We start from the raw sequence: 20,611 nt of genomic DNA, 5'->3' as shown, positions 1-20,611 counted from the left end.
AAGTGATTTCTCTACAAATGTAATTAACCGAGAGCAAACATTCAGCGTGGAACGTGTTCTTTGCCGTCGCTGATCTCAGGCACGGGGATGACTCACTAACCACTAAAACCTACCGCATGGAAGCTAATTTAAAGGCTAACGTTGGGATTCTTCAACCTGGAACCTGGTTTCTCCTGTTTTTGTGTCTAAGTGACTAATGGGGACAACAATTTCATCATTGTACATCCCATTAAAAGTGGATTTTTTCGTTACCTTCTGCTTTTGTTTGTCATGTGACTCGTTGCCAGAAGACAACAATGGAACCGTGAAGAGTTTGAGGGAGGCGTGCCGGCGTTGGCCGGTGTGGAGTACGGAAAGCGTAGCTTAGTGTTATCTAAAAGATTTTCAATGTCATGGCTGGATATTTAGATGATCTCGACAATGTGGATGCGACAAGAGGTTTTGATTTTCCTAAATAATCACTAGAGATGAACGTATCAGCCTGAATCTAACAGCATTTAAGGTTGACGCTGATGCGTAGCTGCTGGTTTTGCCGGGGTTTTAAAAGGGGAACACCACTGAAATGAAGAATTCCAATATGTTCTTTCCATGATCTAGGAAAGTTCAATCAATATCTGTGAACATGAGCTCCTCTCTCTCAAAGCCAGAAACCAGAGAAGTTAGTCTCAAACTGATTTTGTGAACCCACACAATGTTTGTTTTCTTTTTTATACCCAAATGAGCTTTATGGTGCCTTCAAAATGTGGTCATGTTTATCATGTTCACGAGAAGAGTCCATAAGAACATTCCCCTGGGTGCTCTCAGTGTCATCTAGAACATCTCTCTCATTCATTGTCTAAAGAGTAGTTACACACTTTACACCCTATGGCATCACACATTTGAGTTTTAGCACTCTAGTTTTGGATTTTGGAGAGAGTTGTTCATGTTTACTAATATTTTTGGGACCGTCTTAAAAGACATAGGAATAACATGTATGAATTCTGAAAATTGGCGTAGTTCCCCTTTAAGAGCGGAGCGAAGTGCAGTAAAAACAAACGCTATTGAGAAGACACGCCGTCTACGGCGCACAGCTCGACAACGCTTCTCAACAGCGTTAGTTGATCGTGAGTCCCCCCGCGGCGCTCACTGGTCGATCACTTTTTAATCGAGAAACCGCTGTTCCATGTCACGATGCCAGACGTGCCGGTCAACTCCAGCTGGGTGGAGTGGGTGGATTCAAAGGCAAAGCGCTCTCCCTCAATACTGGGATCAAAAATTGTTGTTGTCCCCATTAGTCACTCATACACAGAAACATGGATGAATATGGTCCAGGTTGAAAAATAGCAAAGTTAGCCTCAGCACTAATCACACTAACCAAAGAAAACTTACTCCAAACTATTTAATTCTTATTTCTTTATAAACCTGGCCCTACTTGGCATGCAAGAAACTCTCGACTAATGGTATGAAAACTGCGGGGTGTTACGAAATGTGTCTAGAAATTCCATAGAAAAGTGAGTTACAGCAGTAATGAAGCTCTACATTTACCAACATGACGGCTATGGCTTTGACAAGCTGAGAAGGCTTCAACTTGTTAAAATGAAACAGTATGAAACAAAAAGAAAATGCATAATGTGGTGTTCAGTTTCAACGATAAGACTCTGCAGGATGGCAGGTACTTTTAGCAGCTTGTCTACTGCTAAAAGTGGAGACAGAATGGCTAGTATGGGCATAGTTAAGATGGATTTTACGCCGCAGTCATACAGGTAATGCTGCATTTTACAGGTCCTTTATTTCCTAATAATTTCCTTTTTACAGAAAATAACAAAAAAATTGGTTAAGAAATTAAAGACCTGTAAAAAATAGAATTACCAACAATTCAAAAGCTCAAAAAGAAAAAATATTGAAAGAGAATTTTTGTCTCGGCAAATGCTTTTAACACTGTGTGGCTGCGACTTCATTCAACCTCAGACACGGGAAAATAAATTAAATGCCGATCACAACACTGGCACTGACTCTGGCACATCCTCACATGCACACGTATACTTGGTACCTAACAATGAAATGAAGAGATAGTAGCTATTACACTAATACAAAATGGGTGTTAGTGTTAAAAAATAATAAAAAATAGCAGCATGTTAAGTTCCAAGATGTTCAGTTTGGCCGGTCTCATCCAAAAGAGACAATATTTTGAAGCTAAACTAAAAAATGGAAAAATTGAGATCGCTTCTTACAGGCGTCACTTTCATAGCTGGCAAACAAAGATCTGTCTAAAGAAACGTCAGTGAATGCCTCGTGACCTTTTTCAAATGTCAGTTTAAAGTAAATGGAAATCATGATTTCTCCCTAGAAATAAAGAAAAAAAAAATCCCTTCTTGCTTTTTTTCCCTGGCAGACTCTCAGGTATTTCAAAAGAGACTAAATGACACACAATAAAAAGGTATGAATTGTAAAGCAGTGCTGCCTTTTTCAATCCCCGCAGCCTCCCTTTTATGGCAACAGGTGAATGGCTTACTGATGGCCTGAAGAGTTGGCGTCGCCTTTTGGAAAAAGGAGTCATTTAAAATCAAAATAAACCTCACAGACACACCTTGCTCTCACACGTCGCTGATATGTCTAGAAAATGGTGCAAATGCAAAAAACACAAAACAAAATATTATTTTTTAAAAAATGGTATTCATTTACCCAAAGTTTTTTCCAGTACGTCTGTGTTGGCCGTGCGGATTCGATTCGCAGGAGAGAAAGTGGCCCTCTCCCTCACCTGTGTGTTCCAGTTTTTCATCTCGTTCATTGATGACTAGTCTTTGCAGCAGTGCGGCCTTTAAAAAAAAAAAAAAAGAAGAAAACTGGACACTTGAGACGCTCCTCGGAACACTTACTGTTTCTCTGTGAGCTCTCTCTATTGGCCAGTCCTTGATAGAGGACCAAAGTAAAAGATGAGTCTACACTTTCAATGTTCTCCTGCCAAACTATTTTTGGTGTTTTGTTAGACTTCCGTCGAGGACAAAACCTTCTCTCTCCTCTGTGCCGCCTGAAAGCACCCTTTCAAACTTAAAACAGAAAAGAGACTAGCACCAATATGTGCGCCTATTTCTTTTATCTGTGGCTTTACTGTGTCACATTATACCATGACATGGTATGTGTATGTACAAGCTCCTAAAATCTCAAGAGATTTCTCTGTGTATAGAATGTAAATATAATACATGATATGCACAATATCCTATAAGTTTACGGATGATGGAAAAACTCTTCCAGTCCTATAGGTGTCCTATAGGTGTCCTATAGATGTCTTATGATGATTTTGGTACAAAAATGCCACGTTTTTCATCCTGCTTTTTGTCTTGCAGGCGACCCACTTTTCAGTGACAGAAAAAGTCTCCGTGCTCCAGTCCGTCCTCAGGCGATGGGAGAACCCTATAGAACTCTGCTTTTAGAGCCTAATCAAGAAAAGGAAATGGCGGCTGAAGAGCTCGCCGTCTATTCCTCTGCCTCCTGGCTGTGAGGGAAAGGCAGAGCAACGGCGTGCTCTTGGGCCAGGGCGGCCAGCTCCTTGAGGAACTCGCAGAAGACGACGGCACAGTAGACGGCGTTCTTCACTCGCAGCGCCTCGGCTTGCTTCTCCAGGCCGGAGGCCCCTCCGCTGCCCTTGAACAGGGCGCTGTGCAGCGATTGGCCGCCGTCGCGTACGTGCGCGAGGGCCAGCTGGGCGGCGTGTCGAGCCCGGGTCGGGCTGTTGGTGTGACGGAGGATCAGGTCTCCGAGAGATGGCTTGCGACTCTTCACTGGAACAAGAGCACATTAAGTTTACAAATCAGCACGGTGCTAACAAGGACACGTGACTTGAAATTAATCTGAACTCGAGGTCCGCATGCTCGGTTTTTCCAGGGCTTTCAAAGATGGCTGAAAGCTCTGGAACAAAGCTATTAAGTGGACCTTGAGTCAGTGTTAATTTCGGCAGCTAATTTAGATTAGTCTTAGTCTTAAAATGAAAATTAGTTTTAGTCACATTTTAGTCATTTTTATCATTCATAGTTTTAGTCAAAGACAACTCAAAACATTTTAGTCATCTTTTAGTTATTACTTTTTTCTCTCTTAAAGGGACTATTTGTAAGATTCAGAAATTGCTTTTTAACAGCGACACCTGTGGCCGTTAAGTCAACAAAAGTCAGCGTCGGGCTCGTGCTTGTGCTCGCTCTACATAGACATGAACGAGCATCGCTCGTCCACTGTACATTCACTAGATATTCTCAGAGCTAAACTAACTCTTCTGCAGTGTGGAGTGTGCGCGCATGCACGTGAGAGTGGAGCGAAAGAGCGTGAACGAGCGCGGTGTGTGAGTGAAGGCAGGCAGGCAGACAGAGGAGCAGAGTACAGCAGAGGCTCTGGTCCTGGAGACCAAAGCTACGTCCGTGTGTGTGTGTGTTTGAGACACAGAGAGTGACAGCGAGGGGAGGAGACGATGGAAGGTGCCGAAAATAAAGAGGGATTTTGGTAAAGTTTTTATGTTTTTAAACTTCATTTTAGTCTTGTTTTTTTGTCAACGATATTGCATGTTTGATATCGTCACCGTTAGTGTTTAATGCCGGTTGAATAGCCAGATAGGGAAGGTATTAAAAAAGGTCTGCCTGACTAGATACCAGAGACATACGACACACACACACACACACTGGATGTGTGAATGCAGCTCCTCCTGTTTCCGTGCTCACCTAATGAATCAGAGCGCCGCAGGGTGGGAACTGCTCCAGGCAAGTCAGCCCAGTCCACTTTGCCTCGGGCCACCAGGTACTGCTGGGCTTTCTTCAGCATGGCAGGGAAGTCCTCGTGAGAGGCTGCAAACGCCTCGATACGGTTCTTCACAGAACCTAGAACCTGGGGGGAGTCGGGATGGGGGAAAAGTTCTGATTGATCTTCAGTGACAGCTGGCTTGTGTTTGTTACTAAATTTCACTTTAGAGTTTTCACTGTTCCCAAACTGAAGTGCATTTTTTTTTTGTAACAGTTATTAGTCAGGCATCTTAGAATATGGACAGAAACGGAAGATGGAAAAAGAAACTGCATTGTGGGTCTGATGCTTTTGGAAACAAAAGCTAGCACAGAAGTGAGGTGGGCTGGAAGTGGACAACTATGCCTACAGACAGAAGACTGTCGTCGTTTCAAGTAGAAATGTAGAAACTATTTCCTCCACTTTGTGCCAACCACTTTGTTAAGAAATTAAATGCACTTAAGCTCAATGAAGAGCATTCCTTGCTTAATATACAACAGGTTTTGCATGGCGCGGTGTACCTGGATCAGTGACTTGACGCTGGGCTGGAAGACCATGTTGGTGTTGAGCAGGAAGGAGCGTAGGAGGGGCTGAGGATAGCAGGCCAGCTGGGCCACGATGCCCGTGAGCAGGATGTTGACGTACAGCGAGTTTTGGAGCATGTTCTCCAGCTTGGTAAACAGAACCACCATGAACGGACCTGCACAGAGGAGGGGATTGATGGATCAGTGAAAGGAAAGACGCGACACGTAACTTTAGCTCAGCTGCTTTGCGTACAAAACACGGATGAAATCAAAGGTGTCTTTTGACAGCTTTTTTTTAAATGAGCGATGTGGCGTAGAGGCTGTCAAAGTGTGAAAAACAGGCAGCGGGGGTGCTTTAACAGCTTGTAGAGGTTAAATGGGGACAATTGGTTGAAAAGCTGCCACTGTGGCGAGGGAAAAACTGTATAACCCTATGATTGCAGGACTCAATGAAAAACTGTGTGTCTAAAAGGTTATTACAAAGGAGAAAAGCGGTTTAGTCTTTGGGTGGATACGGCTGCTGGAAATGTTATTCAAATGCTGATGAGGCGAAAGCTGGTACTCAGACTACCGTATAAGCATAAACAGAGGTGTGATCAAATCTGCTGGTGGCACCACACACCTCACGACTTATTTAAACAGTGTTAAAGTAGCACTCTGCGGCTCACTTTACTGCAGTTTCACAAGCCTGTCGGAGAACTACGGTGAGAGTCAGTGTTTGGTTTGTCCGTTCTGGGCTACTGTAGAAACAAGGTGGAGCAACAAGGCAGACTCCTTGAAGAGGACCCGCTCCCTATGTAGATATGAAGAAGCTCATTCTAGGATAACAAAAACATGATTCTTAGTTTCAGGTGATTATTCACTAGTGGAAACATAGTTATGAATATTATATATTCCATTTCTGCTAATAGATCCCCCAAAATGTTACACACTGTTCCTTTAAGAGGGCGATGTGCGCTGACAGGTAAATTACCAAGAGAAGCAGTTAACCCAAGGTGAGTAATGGTACGTGTTCACAGCCTCCATCCTTTCCACGCTTCCCATTCATTGTCTATGTAAGCAGCCGTGCAATGCATTCTGGTAGCGTGGCGGCGCGATTCAAGAGACGGAGCGTCACGTCGCCCGCTCCTCATTAGCATAAAGTTGAGGTCTAAGCTACTTTATGCAAATCAGGAGTGTCTGACATGACTCGCCGCCTCTTTAAACTCCCGAGAAACCTTTAAACTAACAGTTGTTGATCCAAAATAAAGACAGATTCAGCATCTGCATGGTTTATTTCTCGCATAAAATGTTTTCAGAATCATATTTCGGTGAACTATTTTCGTGATATAAGAGGAGAAAGTTTCCAAACGAGCCGCCATGTTGGTTCCCGTTTGAAAGCTGGGAGCAGCAGCCCACGGAGGGAAAGCATTCGTCCAATCAGTTGCCTAGTGGCAGCCCATCAAGCGTCCGATGTTGGTAAGCGAGGCGATCGCTACGCGATAAAAAAAGGCCCCTGTGGACACGTACCATCACACTAGCATTAGCAGCTAATGCTACTTCCAAATGGCCTCAAAACTCCTCCAGCTCACTGAAGCCGTGTGCTGTTTTATTATCAAGGACACGCGCCCACACAGCGTTATTGAAAATGCCAAATTCAGGAGGATGACACTGATACAGGAACTGAGATGAACAACAATAAAGTCAGCAGCATTTTAGTGAATAAGAAATCCTTCATTATTAGGATTATGCCTGGGGATTCTATGATTCAGTATTTGAAATAACAGTGGAGGCAATAATGTATCTATTTTAGGCACTTATTATGTAAGAAATAAAAATTTCACATTCTAATAGCGACTGAGTATCTTGATTTAGAATCATCGAATATCTCATGATTACTAATGTTTCTGTTGTTTTTGTATCGGATCCTCGACTGTGTACGCGGATATGGAGCGAATAGTCAAAGAGAGATACCACTAAATATAAAATACCTTAAAGATCTTATCGATAACATTTTTTTGTAGACAAATAATTAAAAAATAAATAAAACATCCACAGAGCTTTTAGAAAGCTGCTGAATAAAAGTATGGCTTTAAATTTTGACGGATCCAAAATGAATGTTTTATTCATCTCTGTGGAAGATATCTAACGTTTGGTTCCCACCTCTAACAAGGCTTGGCAACCACTTGTTATGAAGTGAATGCAATGGAATGGGGGAGGGAGAGTGCGACGTCTAGTGGCTGAATGTTATCAATGTTATCAATATTATCAATAGCACCTTTAATTACCCAGAATTGAACAACTGGGCATAAGCTTTAATAAAAATACAACCAATAATCACACTTTCAACACTTTGTCCCTCCGCAAATGAAAAGTCGTGGTTGAAAACATGCAGCAACAGAAAGACGTCAACGGTGTGAGTCTCACCTGTGTACGGCTGAGACGTAGGCAGATTTAGTGGTCTAGCAGGACTGCAGAGGCCCGCCACAGGCCCGTCTCCCTTAGCGTCGCCCGTCGGCTTCGCCTCCAGGGCCGAGGACGGCTGTTGTTCCTCCTCCTGCCGCTCAGAAGAAGACAAAGGCTCTCTGGCGATCTCCTCCTGCTGGCCGGCCGCCCTGCTGCGCTCCTTCACCCGGTCCTCCAGCTCCCTCAGCTCCTGCGTGAAGGCCTCGATGCTGATGCCCTGTCCGTTGGATTCTCCGGGGGGCTGCGGTTCTCCCGGTGCCTGCTCCAGCAGCTCCTGGATGAGACTTTCTACGGATTGTTGGTTGGCTTCTGGAAGATCTGAGGACGCGCCGTGTGGGTTCGAGGTGTCACCGGTCAGCAGTTTGGCGTCAGACGTTAGCTGGGCGACGGGGCTCTGAGAGGAAATCTGGTTAGGGCGGAGCGATTTTGCGTCGCTCATTTCGCTGTTGCTAAAAATGGACTGCGGGAGAACGGTGCAGCTTTGGGAGGAGCAGGTGACGAGGGATCCGTTTTGATTCGCGTTTTCATCCAGATACTGCTGTTCCCCCAAGTCTCTCTTCACTTTCTTCACCTCCAGACCTCTGTCTCGATTGTCTGAGCACCCGTCACCCTGCCCCGTCGTTCCGTTATACATGGCCTGGTAGCTGACGGTGATGGCAGAGGTGGGATTGTGAGGCGCCGGGGACGAGGCGGGGTGGGAAGTCGATAAAGGGGTGGCCGAAGACGACGACGACGAGGAGGAGGAGGAGGGAACGAGACGAGGTATAGGCTTCGGCAGGAGCTCCTCTCTCTGCTGCAGGCTGCGTTTCTTGGAGCGCGGCGTGAGGCTGATGCAGTTGTTTTTGCCGATCGTGACGTCCCACTCTCCGCTGTCCCGTTCCGAGCTGCTCCACTCGGATCGCGCCGCGGCCACGACGGCCGCCCTCTGCTGGCCCGGAGGGGTGTTGCTGCTTCCTCCCTGCTGGAAGGAGAAGTGCTCGGGGAACATGGCCATGGAGGGGTTGGAGGTAGGGGGAGGCGGGGGCGTAGGGGCCGTGCTCGGGGAGGGGTTCTCTCCGTCGTAGGGCGCCGACCAGTCGCGGCACGCCCAGGAGCAAACCTCGATGCCCCGCCGGGAGTCTTTGAGGTACTCCAGGTAGCCCGAGTCCCAGTCCAGACACTCGGTGTTAGTGTGCTGCTGGTGCATGGGGCTGTCGGGGGACATGGGGTGGGAGCTGGGAGGACCCGACTGCAGCGGCTCCGTGCTGGTGGGGGTGGAGGGACCTCCTCCTCCTCCTCCTGAGCCACCGCCGCTGCTCTGTTGGCGCATGAAGAAGGCTAAGCGGGATGGAGTGCTGGGTCTGGGTGGGGCCGGAGACTCTGTGCTGGGACTGTTTACCACTGCAGGATGACAAAATACAGACACTGAACTTTTTCACACCACTGATGAAGGGGAACTAAACAACAGAGTTTTGGCTGAAGTGCCTCTACCCTGGAAATTAAAAAAATGCCTCAACATGGGCAGGGCTGGGAGGGGGTGAGGAGCTAAGATGCACACAGTCGCGTCCATCGTTGTTGGCTCATTCACCGTAACCTGTACACCATTACAATCACAGCACAGCACATCTAGCAGGTGGCTAGTTAGCAAGCTAGCTTGCTGTATAATCTACATTACTTTAACATTTAGCCGGACTTAGCTGTTTCTAAATTACCGTTCGTGATAGCTGTCACCCTTTCAACTACTGTTGACCATTATAACGATTATGGTTAGGTAAGAGTGCTGTAAAGGGACATTTATGGTGACAAAATACAGCATAAACTCTTATGAGCGTGTGAATTTGAGTTAACATGTAAGGCTACATGTAGGAGATGTGCTAGACTAGCTATGTATATGCTAGTGGTTAGCACAAAAGCTTCACATGCTAATTGAAAGGGTAACAGCTACTCTTCACTACTCGTCTCTCCACAGTGGGCTGAGACGGGTGACGTTGGAGATGTTGGTTTTATAGGAAAGGGCAGGAAGCGGCAGTTGGTTGGTTTCCAAACTTACCCTCATATATGTCGTTTACCTCCAGATCACCTAATAGCAGAATAAAATTGCAATATGTAAAATTAAAATACTTTGCACCAAAGTGTCAAAATTTGGACCTGAATCCATCAGTAACACCAAAGAACGTATGTTGCTAAGAAGCCAATTGTTCGTTCCGTTGCAACGTCAGCGCCGAACAGCAGAGCTACGCTTTTGCCATTTTGAACTGAAGGCGACTACCGGACGCCTACAAAGTGCCGCAGAAAAGTAAAACTGAATTATTTCTATTCTTGTGTCATATCTTTAATGAGAAATGGCCTGAGTTGAACAATGAAAATATTATAAATATGCATACTATTATAACTGTTTATCTAATTACTTATTTATTTATTAAACTCTTTTTGCCCAGCTGCTTCCCAGAGGAGCATAAAGTGAGCGATGGACATAAATGGAAGTTAGAAAAATCCAGCACACAGATTTTGAGAGCAATCTCAAACTTTTTCACATCAAGGATCCAAAATGGATCCAACAGACCACAGACCATGGACGTAGAAGAGGTTGTGTCCTGTGCTTCTGATTCTGCGTGTTAAATAACCTAAAACTCCATCAAATTCTGTTGATGTCATGCTTCTAGCACTACTAGCTACTGGCTGATAGCCGGTTGTTTGGTGACAGAGATGTTAATACATCCACCACGGTACAGGCTTACAGCATACAGCCCATGGGTGTATTAGAAGATAATAAAAGTGATGAATTACAGCCAATATATCCATTATTACAGACGCATACAGCTAGCAGGAAGCTGACAGAACCGGATGTGTCATATGAGCGTGCAGGGCGGTGCGGTCCCGTGGGTCTGACGCACGTTCATTGTGCCGAGGAAAATAACTCTGGATTCAGCTGTTAGTTCATTTTACAACTTTAAGGACATAATGATTTAAATGAGGGATTTTTAAGCGTTCGTACTGGGAAGTTGAAAAAAAAGGTATCCTCTGATTTACAGACGTCTCTTTATACATTCATGGATATGGACTCATTGGCGTTTTCAGTCCAAAATGGCGGCAGTGCTACTGCACCACCATCTAGCGGCCACTGTCACAAAACACTACTAAATACCCATACAGTATATCGGTTGTTTTCAGCTGAAAAAAAGTGGTTTGGGGGATAGTTACACTTTGAGTTAATATCATCATCTTGATTTGATATTTCAAGTATATGTAGAAATGTGGTCTTTCGACAGAGCCCAGCAGGTGTCACGAGAAAAAAAAAAAAACATGCACTTAAATCAATATTTTTTGCTCTTGAATTATTTAATTTGTGCCAGCCAATAGATGAAAAACAAAGTGTAGACATATCCATAGTTGTTCACTTCACAGCTACAGCTATAAAGTGTGAACTGTTTCTTTTTCACAGAGGTTGTCTGTTGCTCACCTTTGCCCCAGAAAGCACCGTCCTCGTCCCGCTCAGCTGCAGACGCTGCATTCACCCGGCAGCACTCTGGGATCAGCGACAGGAACTTGTCTGCCGACTTTCCGTACAGGTCAATCTCTCTGATGGCACGACGCTGACTCAGCATTACATGGGTACAGGGCAGTAGATACCTGGGGGGGTAAACCACGCACACACACACACACACACAATGCACAAACCATTTATAAATGCAGTTATTTTTGATACCACACTTTCTCTGGCATTGTTGGCTGTTCTATCTTGCTGTGACAAGTTGGCAGTTACCAACGTAGAACATACCAAGAAGTACAAAGTCACAGGCTATTTGCTGTTTTAGTCTTGAAGTCAAAAAGGCAAAACTGGCCTTGGAAGTTCACTAAATGCTAGTAAAAGTTTTAAATGTGGACACAGTGTGTTCCCCATCTGTGAGGAAAACATAACTATCCCCTTGTTTCATTTTTTTCAACATTCTGAAAAGAGGACACACACAAGTACCTGGGTGTTCACCTGAACAATAAACTGGACTGGACAGTCAACTCAACTGCACTTTACAGGAAAGGCCAGAGCACACTCTATCTGGTCTTTTGGAGTGCACTCCTTAAGACCTTTTATGACACTGTGGTGGCATCAGACATTTTTTATGGCTGTTGAAAGTGGTCTGCCGGGGCAGCAGCATCTCGACTGCGGAAAGGAGGAGCCTTGATAAAGTAATCAGGAAGGCCAGCTCTGTCCTGGGATGCCCCCTGGACCCAGTGGAGGTGGTGGGAGAGAGAGAGAATGATGGATAAGCTGTCATCCATGATGGAGAATGACTCCCACCCCCATGCAAGACACCATCTCAGCACTGCAGCTCCTTCAGCGACAGGCTGCTCTACACGAAGTGTGTGAAGGAGCGCTATCACAGATTGCTATTTAGACTCACCAACCAGCACTGCTCACAGTAGACCACATACACACCAAAAACTGACAATAACAGCACTATACTGTATACTGACTGTGCAATATCAGTACTACTCGGGTGTAATTCATACTGTGCAATACTTTCAGGTGGAATTTTATTATTATTTAACGTTCTTCCCAACAAGCTAGTATGACATGGTTGGTACCAATGGATTTTTTAGGTTTTCTAGTTTCATATGATACCAGTATCTATGGAAAACATCACAACACTACGCTGTATCGATTTTTTTCCCCGACCCCTAGCAAAAATACTCTGTACTGTACACATAAGACAGAGTGACTTTGTGACACATGGATTAATTAAACGAGCCATTTAAAAACACAACACTTGGGAAGATGTGCCGAGATGTGCCAGACGTACCTGAGAACGAGCTGCAGCATGACGTCTTCACAGTTCAGAGACAGAAGAGTCCTGAAGAGGCTCAACGACACCATGCAGAGCTGCAACACACAGAGATAAACAAAGTAGTTAGAAAGAGAATATGTGAATGCCAATTTGCATATGATATGGTAAACAATATGGATGTTATTTTTTTTATTCTTTTTGAAAATGTTCCCCAAAACATAAATTTACAAAAAAATGTGACATTTAACTTTTCCTTTCATTTCCCAGGTGTGTTCCAGGAATATAAAAGTGCACCAGGACGATGTGAGAATCCTGTGCTCAGTGGTACAGTCCTATTAAAATGTTGATCACGTGAGTGGTGGACCTAAACTACAAAAATAAAACCACAGCTTTCCTTTAAAGATGAAATCTTTCCGTTTCGTTTCTATTGTTGCCCTCTACAACAAAAAACGATTGTCTCAGCGCGACTGAAATGTAAGATTATGCGCACACACATTTCACCGTGGATTGTTTCACCGACTACAAACAATGTGCAACGCATCAGCCCGACAAATGCAGCAGACTTGTTGATATTTATGCTCCATATTTGTTCTGAAAAACCCGATGAACCTACTGTATTCTGCTGGAGTCGCTTTCAATCCATTCTTGTTCTCAGCCCACGCACCGCCCGCACAACTGAGTTCATGTAAGGGCCTTGAGGCTCTATCACACAAATGCACACACACACACGTATATATTTATACCCTTGAATTGCTGCTGATGCGTGTCAGCAGCGTGTCCAGGATGGTGTCGTTGTCGTGGCGATGCAGCAGGATGAAGCGCAGGAAGGTTTTGAGGAGGGACGTCTCCGACACGCTGCGCAGGAAAAGGTCCAGGTAGGCGGTGCTGGCGATCATCTCGTCCACCGACGACTACACACACACACACAGACCGAAATTTGTATCAAAACTGCAAAATAGGACTATGAATAAGATAAAGTCTAAGATTAAACACCGGCAATGAGACAATTTCTTCAAATATTTAGACAATTTTTTTGCTTTGAGTCACACTCTGACTCATCTGTTGAAGAAAAGTCCAGCGAACAGACAAGTTCACATGATTGTTCTCCTGCTTATTCACTTAAAATACACAATAAATAATGTCTCCCAGTAACTCAAGAGCAGCCATAAACATGTGGTCATCTTCCCTCTGTGTGGTCTACCATATCCTGTTTTACTTACAGGGTCAGTTTTTCAATTTTGCTCACATACCCTGACTGGTATCTGGCCGTGCAGATAGTTTGTGGTGTACAGAGCCTTGCAGAAAAGAACCATGGGAACAATTTTCTAACATAAAAATGTTAAGCTGGTGACAGGGAGGTCAGTGATTATCCAGAGTAAACCGCGATCTTCTTTCCTACCTTATGCAGCGCGGGGCCCATGACGGGTACGAGGAAGCCGTTGTGGAGGTAGTCCAGGAGCTGGGAGCGGACCAGGGGGTGAGCGACCTGCACCACGGCGTTGCAGAACTCCAGCGAGTTCATGAACAAGACGAGCGACGACACGCCCATCCAGTCCTCCCGCCGCAGGGCGTGCCAGTCGTCCCCTCGGACCTCGATCTTCCTGGGCAGAGAGGAGTAGAGAGCGCTGAGGCCCGTCGCCAACACCTGAGGAGAGACACGGAGAGGCTTCAGGTGAGACGGCTGTGGGTCAGGAGGTGATTGAGCTGCCGGACAGCCATCAGGTAAAAATAGGTGTTTATCCTCTAAGCAAGATGGGTTGTGGTTGTTTTTTTCCGCAGAGTTCAACAGATAAATTACTTGATTTATTAACAATGAAAACAAAAAATAAAACCTTACAGCTGCGGTCCATAACTTTGAGCAAATATGATAAGTTATTTTTATAAAACTGTCACTATATCCTGACAGAAGTGCATGAGACAGGTGAAAGAAATCATGTTCCTCTGCCTCCTCCTAGTGCTCCTAATGACATCTGCAAGATTCCACCGCGCAAAGGAAAACAACCAATCAGAGCCGAGCTGTCTCTGAGCGGCTGTTAATCACTGCAATTACTGATTCTTACATAGAGTCCCTTTAACTACTTGAAAAACTTCCATTTAAGGAACATTTTGAACAGATCAAAAATGTGCGATTCATTTGCGATTAATGACAATTAACTACTGACAATCATGTGATTAAATATTTGAATCGATCGACAGCCCTAATTAGATATTTTATAATTAAAAACATGTCATTTGTCAAGCAAAAATATTTTAGGTTTTGGACTGTTGGTCTGACAAAGAAAGTAATTTCAATATGTCACCATGGGCTTTTTGTGATGGATAATCTTCACCAATTTTATGACATTTTATAGACCAAATAATGAATCAGTTAACCAAGAAAATAATAATAATGCAAACAATTAATTGATCAAAATTCATTAAAAAGAAAGAGCATTCAGACTGCAGGATGGGAGAAAAGAGGAGTGTATTGTGATGAGCACTGTTTACAGTACCATACAGTAAGAGGGGCTAGTTGTCACAGAATCTATTGCTACAGAGAAAATAGTCAAACAAAGCGGGATTAGAATATGCGAAGCATTCACAGGCTGAATATAGTGAGAGTCAGAGAGGAGCATTTGGTCCTTGATGCCACCTCCACTGGTCCTTCTGTGGGACTGTAAGTAGGTCAGACTGAAGCTGCTGGAAGGAGGGCGAGCAGAAAATAGCTGAGCCAGCTCTCCTGTGAACAGGCAGAGGAGGAGATAACAGCACTGACCACAGCGTTTAAATACGGTCTCCTAATGCAGCTCTGAATCTGAAACGTTGCTCGGTTGCTGTAATTCGTGACCGGATTTTTAGTCTGGATCTAAAACGCTGGTCCTGATGTTCAAATATGTGCACACACACACATCTTCACCTCGCACTGAGCCATACTATCACAATTAATCCAGCGTGTAGGTGCAGTCTCATTTAGTAGAAGTACATTTTAAAGTGCAATCAGCAAAGTGTGGCTCTTTAATAACACCTAGTGGCAGCTGGGAGAAACTACAACAACACAACTCCAATCTTCTATATCTTTATGATCATTTACAGACTAAATGAAAATATATTGTCAAAAACAGACATTGAGTGGTTATTACCATTTCATCTAAAAGTACAAGTTCATTCATCAAAATGATCATGGCTCATTTCAAATGAAATCTCAATTTAATGTAAGAACTTCTATGTTTTCACACGACCTGCTATGTTCCATCATGTGTTTATGTTTCAGTTCAATTATTTGTAGGGCTGTCAATCGATTATAATATTTAATCGTGATTAATCGCACATTTTGTATCTGTTCAAAATGTACCTTAATGGGAGATTTGTCAAGTATTTAATACTCTTATCAACATGGGAGTGGGCAAATGTGCTGCTTTATGCAAATGTATGTATATATTTATTATTGGAAATCAATTAACAACACAAAACAATGACAAATATTGTCCAAAAACCCTCACAGGTACTGCATTTAGCATAAAACAATATGCAACAACAGCTGTCAGTGTGTCAGTGTGCTGACTTGACTATGACTTATCCCCAAACATCATGTGATTATCATAAAGTGGGCATGTCTGTAAAGGGGAGACTCGTGGGTACCCATAGAACCCATTTACATTCACATATCTGGAGGTCAGAGGTCAAGGGACCCCTTTAAAAATCGCCATACCAGTTTGTCCTCGCCAAAATTTAGTGTAAGTTTGGAGCGTTATTTAACCTCCTAGCAACAAGCTAGTATGACATGATTGGTACCAAAGGATTCCTGAGGATTCATTAGGTTTTCTAGTTTCATATGATACCAGTATCTTCACCATCACTTTAAAATTGAGCTACAACCTCCGAAAGATCGATTGCGTTAATGTGTTAAAGAAATTAGTGGCATTGGAACAAATTTGCGTTAAGACGTTATTATCATGTTAACTTTGAACGCCCTAATTATTTGATTAACTATTCTGGTAGTTTAGACATTACTGATTTGTGTAAAGCAGCAGCAGTATTAAAGGTCCCATGTTGTAAAAAGTGAGATTTTCATGTGTTTTATATTATAAAGCAGTTTTAAGTTCTATATAAACACTGTGAAAGTATCAAAACCCTCAATCCACAGGGAAATACACACAGCCCGTATTCAGAAACTGTGCGTTTGAAACAAGCCGTTACAATTTCTGTTCATTTGTGATGTCACAAATCTACAATATTTAGACAATTTCAGTTTTAAAAGTCAACATACTAAATTGGTCCCAGTTTATTTATTGTTGTTGTGTATGTGAATGACATCAGCTGACAGGAAGTAAACATGGACCCAAGCTGTTTCCTAGCAACGCAATTCCGTTGCCATTCCGTTGAAATGAGTGTTTCAGACAGAGCATGATTACAGGTATATTCAGACACACGGTATGAGAAAAATAAAGTGTTTCTTTAACATTAAAGCATGTAAACATGTTCTAGTAGAAACCCAAAATACAGGCATGAACCTGAAAATGAGCACGATATGTCCCCTTTAAGGAGTCTGTATGCAACAGACGGGTTTTCGATTTCTCCGTTTATCTCAAACATTGTAATCGTTGCGGTGTTGGGTGAGGTGGTTATTTATTTCTATGTCTACAGGAAGCCTTCTAAGTTGAGGCAGGGCTGATAGGAAGTAGATAAGGATGAACGGTCTGTCAGAGTGCAAAGTCACGTCCTTCCCCTTCCATTATCACACACCATCATGGTCTGATGCATCAGAAATACACAGCACGCACACACACACGCACACGCGCCTCGCTTTCTTAAAAGCAGTGTCGAAAGCAAGCCAGGATCTCCCGTTAGGAGCTGTCCTCAATCATCACATCATTAAAGAGTGGGTCATATTCATGTGTATATAATACGGATGGCCTTTTTCTGTAAAAAGCCAAAATTGACTATCAATAATAGAGTTGAGTTTGATATTATGCATAGTAATGTGAATTACTGTCAAAGTCAGCTAAGGTAAGAGTGGAATAAAACAAGTTTTGGAACATAGCGTGAAAGAAAAAGGAAAAAGATAAATGTTTCTCTTTGAAAGCAGCTCGGTGGGATTCACCTCGCGGACGGAAATTGAAAACTTGACGGGACATCGAGGATGTTAATAAACAGTCAAACACCCAAATGATCGGACCTCTGCCCCTACATTGTGAGCTATTAACAATTGAACAAGATAATTAATGAATGACATTCTACCTCGCTGGCTTTCTGAGGGGTTTTGATTAAAGCTTGATTTCGCCACTAGAGGTTCAGCTATCAAAAATACGCCAAAATACTAGGGCTGTCAACGTTAACATGATAATAACGTGTTAACATAAATTAATTTCTCTCCCCCCAAAAAACCCTAGAACATAAATAATTCAAGAAACTTCAGGAAAAGAAGGAAACCTGCATCACTATATGAGCAAATACTGAGGACGCACAGATAAACGTCTAAGTTCAGCACCTTGTGTAACCATGGTAACCACATCCTCTGCTAAAACCCCAGTTAACGTCTGAAATGAAACACTTTCCATAACAACGTAGTTTTCGTGGTCACCGTCACTCACCGGGCAGAAGTAGGAGTTCTCAGCGATGTAACGCGCCACGGCCTCGTGGCTGGCCGAGGCGGCCATGACCAGCAGCAGCGCGTCGCGGGCCTGCTGTCCGATGGCGCCGTCCCGGTGGATGAACGGCACGAGGAGGGAGAAGATCAGCAGGTTGGTGGAGCCCTGTTGAGCCGGCGCCGCCCGGAACAACATCTCTAGAACCACGGGCTGCCGGGCCATGGACACACAGATCTGGTAGGGATTTACAGAGTCACAGTTATAAACGGCACTATACTATAGTCCAAAAATACAGGACAGGGTGTGGTTTTGGACACCGTCTCCTGATTTTAGCAAAGCTTCGAGTTTCAAACTTATGAACCAGGGAAAATGAGACTGTGCGGTGAATGAGAATTATTCTATAATTCAGTTCTTCAGGTTTTAGTGCAGAGCTCATGGAAAATTCACAACCAATCCACCATTTCATCCAAAATTAACATTTTCTTTCCTTTTGCCTTTTACATGCATACTGCAGCTAAATTAGCAAGGTAACCCTCCTGCAGCACAAACGTCCCCCTGCAGGGTTCTACTGGACTTTCTGGAGGGGCCAGTTGCGACACGACTTCTGAAATCTAGGTAGAACGCTTTAGAATTGTAAACACTGAGTCAGTGCTGCCAGACTGTAGAATTATGGAATATATTTTGTAACCTTAATCAATGACTACATTCAATTTAGGAATTGCTTCTTAAAAATAATATTTCTTAACTTAAGGAAAACCTATCTGCCAATAGGCAATCTCTCAATTCACCTATGTATTGCGATTTTTATTTTTTTACAATTTTGAAATCTATTTTTTAATTCCAGAATCGATATATTTGCTTCATTTGAGTCTATTCGGAGGTAGAAGGAAGTTATCGCTTTTATTGTTGTAGTCTGAGTAACGTGGCGTCATATCCGTTCCGTATCCGTCAACCAAAACAAACTGCAGTAAGTAGAAAGCGCCGGAGGGTCGGCATTGATACGACCTGCACCCTCACATGTTAAATCCAGCGTGGTAAACACTACACATCCAGTAAAGGATGGAAACACTTTGGGTTTCACACATTGCAGGAAAAGCAGAGCTAGACAGAGCAGAGCTAAAGCTGCATGCTAACTCTGTCACGGACAGGAAACGTTATCGTATCGCGGTGCGGTCGAGCCGGCCGTCACTCTCATCTCCGTGGTCAAATGTGCCGACGCTACGACTGTAGAGCACCCAGATACTGACATTTATGTTAAATACAGTCAAACGGCCCCGATGGAGCTGACCATGGATGTGTAAAGAGAACGAGGCGTTAGGGGCTAGCAACGGACTTGGCGAGGTTAGCGGAAGTATAAACGTGTGACTACGTCCGGTTTTCAAAATAAGGTGTTAACAAAGGGAACTGTATATACAAAATACATATATGGACATAAGATTGATGGATTATATTCACAAGAAGTATAAAACATTACATATCCCTTATTAATTAAAAAGAAAATAACACTAATTTGAGAGGGAAAAGTCTTTATTCTTGGATTTTTGGGTTGCTGGGAAAAAAATAATAAATGATTCCTTACATTGACTGATATATTTGACTTCAGGACATCTCTGACTACATACATGCTGAAAATCAAACATTTTTACTTTATTAATTTAAATATTTTCCAAAGTAAAAGTCCCTAGAAATGTATGATTCAACTTTTTCCCATGGTCTAGTGTTAAAAAAGTTAACAAAAATCGCAATAAATCATAATATCAAATCGCAATAATTGTAGAACTGTAATACTTAAAAATTGCAATACATATCGAATCTGCTCCCAAGTATCGTGATAGTATTGCATTGTCCCTGCCCTAGTAACTGTATACACATTAGAGACGTATATAGACTGTAAGGTGAATGTACCTGGTTGAGCAGCAGTACCAGGCTGTTTTCCAGGGCTGGAGGACAACCGAGTTCTGGGTCGGCGCACGCTCCCAGCAGCCTCATCAGGGGGTGAAGGACGGCTGTGTGCTGCAGCAGTGGCTGCTGGGACTGGCCGATGAGCATCTCAAACAGCTTGAGCAGCGCCCCTTGGCTGTCCGGGTCCAAGCCGCGGCGGAGGTGCCACTGAACCAGGTGCTCCAGGATGTTCTCGGTGACCACCAGCTCCAGTATGGGGCCCATGGGCGTGACGCCGGTGACGCCCTCCGGGCTCTCGGCAGGCCGCTCCTCCGCCAGCAGACATAACATCTGGTCGGTGTGATTCCTCACCGCCGTCAGGTCGTCGCTGGAGGAGGAAGGCTCCTGCTGCTCCAGCACCCAAGACACCTGAATAACAGGAACAGTGTTTTAGTGTCATGTTTAACTCTTTACATCGCTGTCTTTGTTTGAGGAGTTAAAATGAACAGAGGTGTGACCTCTAACAGGCATTTCATTCCATTTCAATTCAGTTCTGCACAAGCTTGGGATTCAGTATGCGTACGACAGCGAGGTTGTTAGACTGGTTATTAGGGCTGTCAATCCATTCAAATACTTAATCGCGATTAATCGCATGATTGCCCATCATTAATCGCAAATTAATCACACATTTTTT

General features: G+C 43.7%; 1 protein-coding gene across 1 annotated transcript in view; it reads right to left on the bottom strand.

The window, feature by feature from the left end:
• Nucleotides 1–3,052: 3,052 nt before the first annotated feature.
• Nucleotides 3,053–20,611, bottom strand: part of fam160a2 (family with sequence similarity 160 member A2) — a 31,635-nt gene continuing 14,076 nt past the window's right edge. Inside the window, exons 3-12 of the mRNA XM_037789227.1 lie at nt 19,942–20,346; nt 18,040–18,270; nt 13,869–14,114; nt 13,213–13,380; nt 12,485–12,564; nt 11,146–11,315; nt 7,668–9,086; nt 5,259–5,437; nt 4,683–4,845; nt 3,053–3,758 (exon numbers count right to left, since the gene is read on the bottom strand). Coding sequence (XP_037645155.1) covers nt 3,454–3,758; nt 4,683–4,845; nt 5,259–5,437; nt 7,668–9,086; nt 11,146–11,315; nt 12,485–12,564; nt 13,213–13,380; nt 13,869–14,114; nt 18,040–18,270; nt 19,942–20,346 — 3,366 coding nt within the window. The 3' untranslated portion in view covers nt 3,053–3,453. The remainder of the gene's footprint in view (nt 3,759–4,682; nt 4,846–5,258; nt 5,438–7,667; nt 9,087–11,145; nt 11,316–12,484; nt 12,565–13,212; nt 13,381–13,868; nt 14,115–18,039; nt 18,271–19,941; nt 20,347–20,611) is intronic.

Source organism: Sebastes umbrosus, chromosome 13, assembly GCF_015220745.1.
Source record: "Sebastes umbrosus isolate fSebUmb1 chromosome 13, fSebUmb1.pri, whole genome shotgun sequence".
NCBI classification, from domain to species: Eukaryota; Metazoa; Chordata; class Actinopteri; order Perciformes; family Sebastidae; genus Sebastes; species Sebastes umbrosus.
The sequence above is the reverse complement of the archived record's forward strand: the minus strand, read 5'-3'. Positions and strand labels throughout refer to the sequence as shown.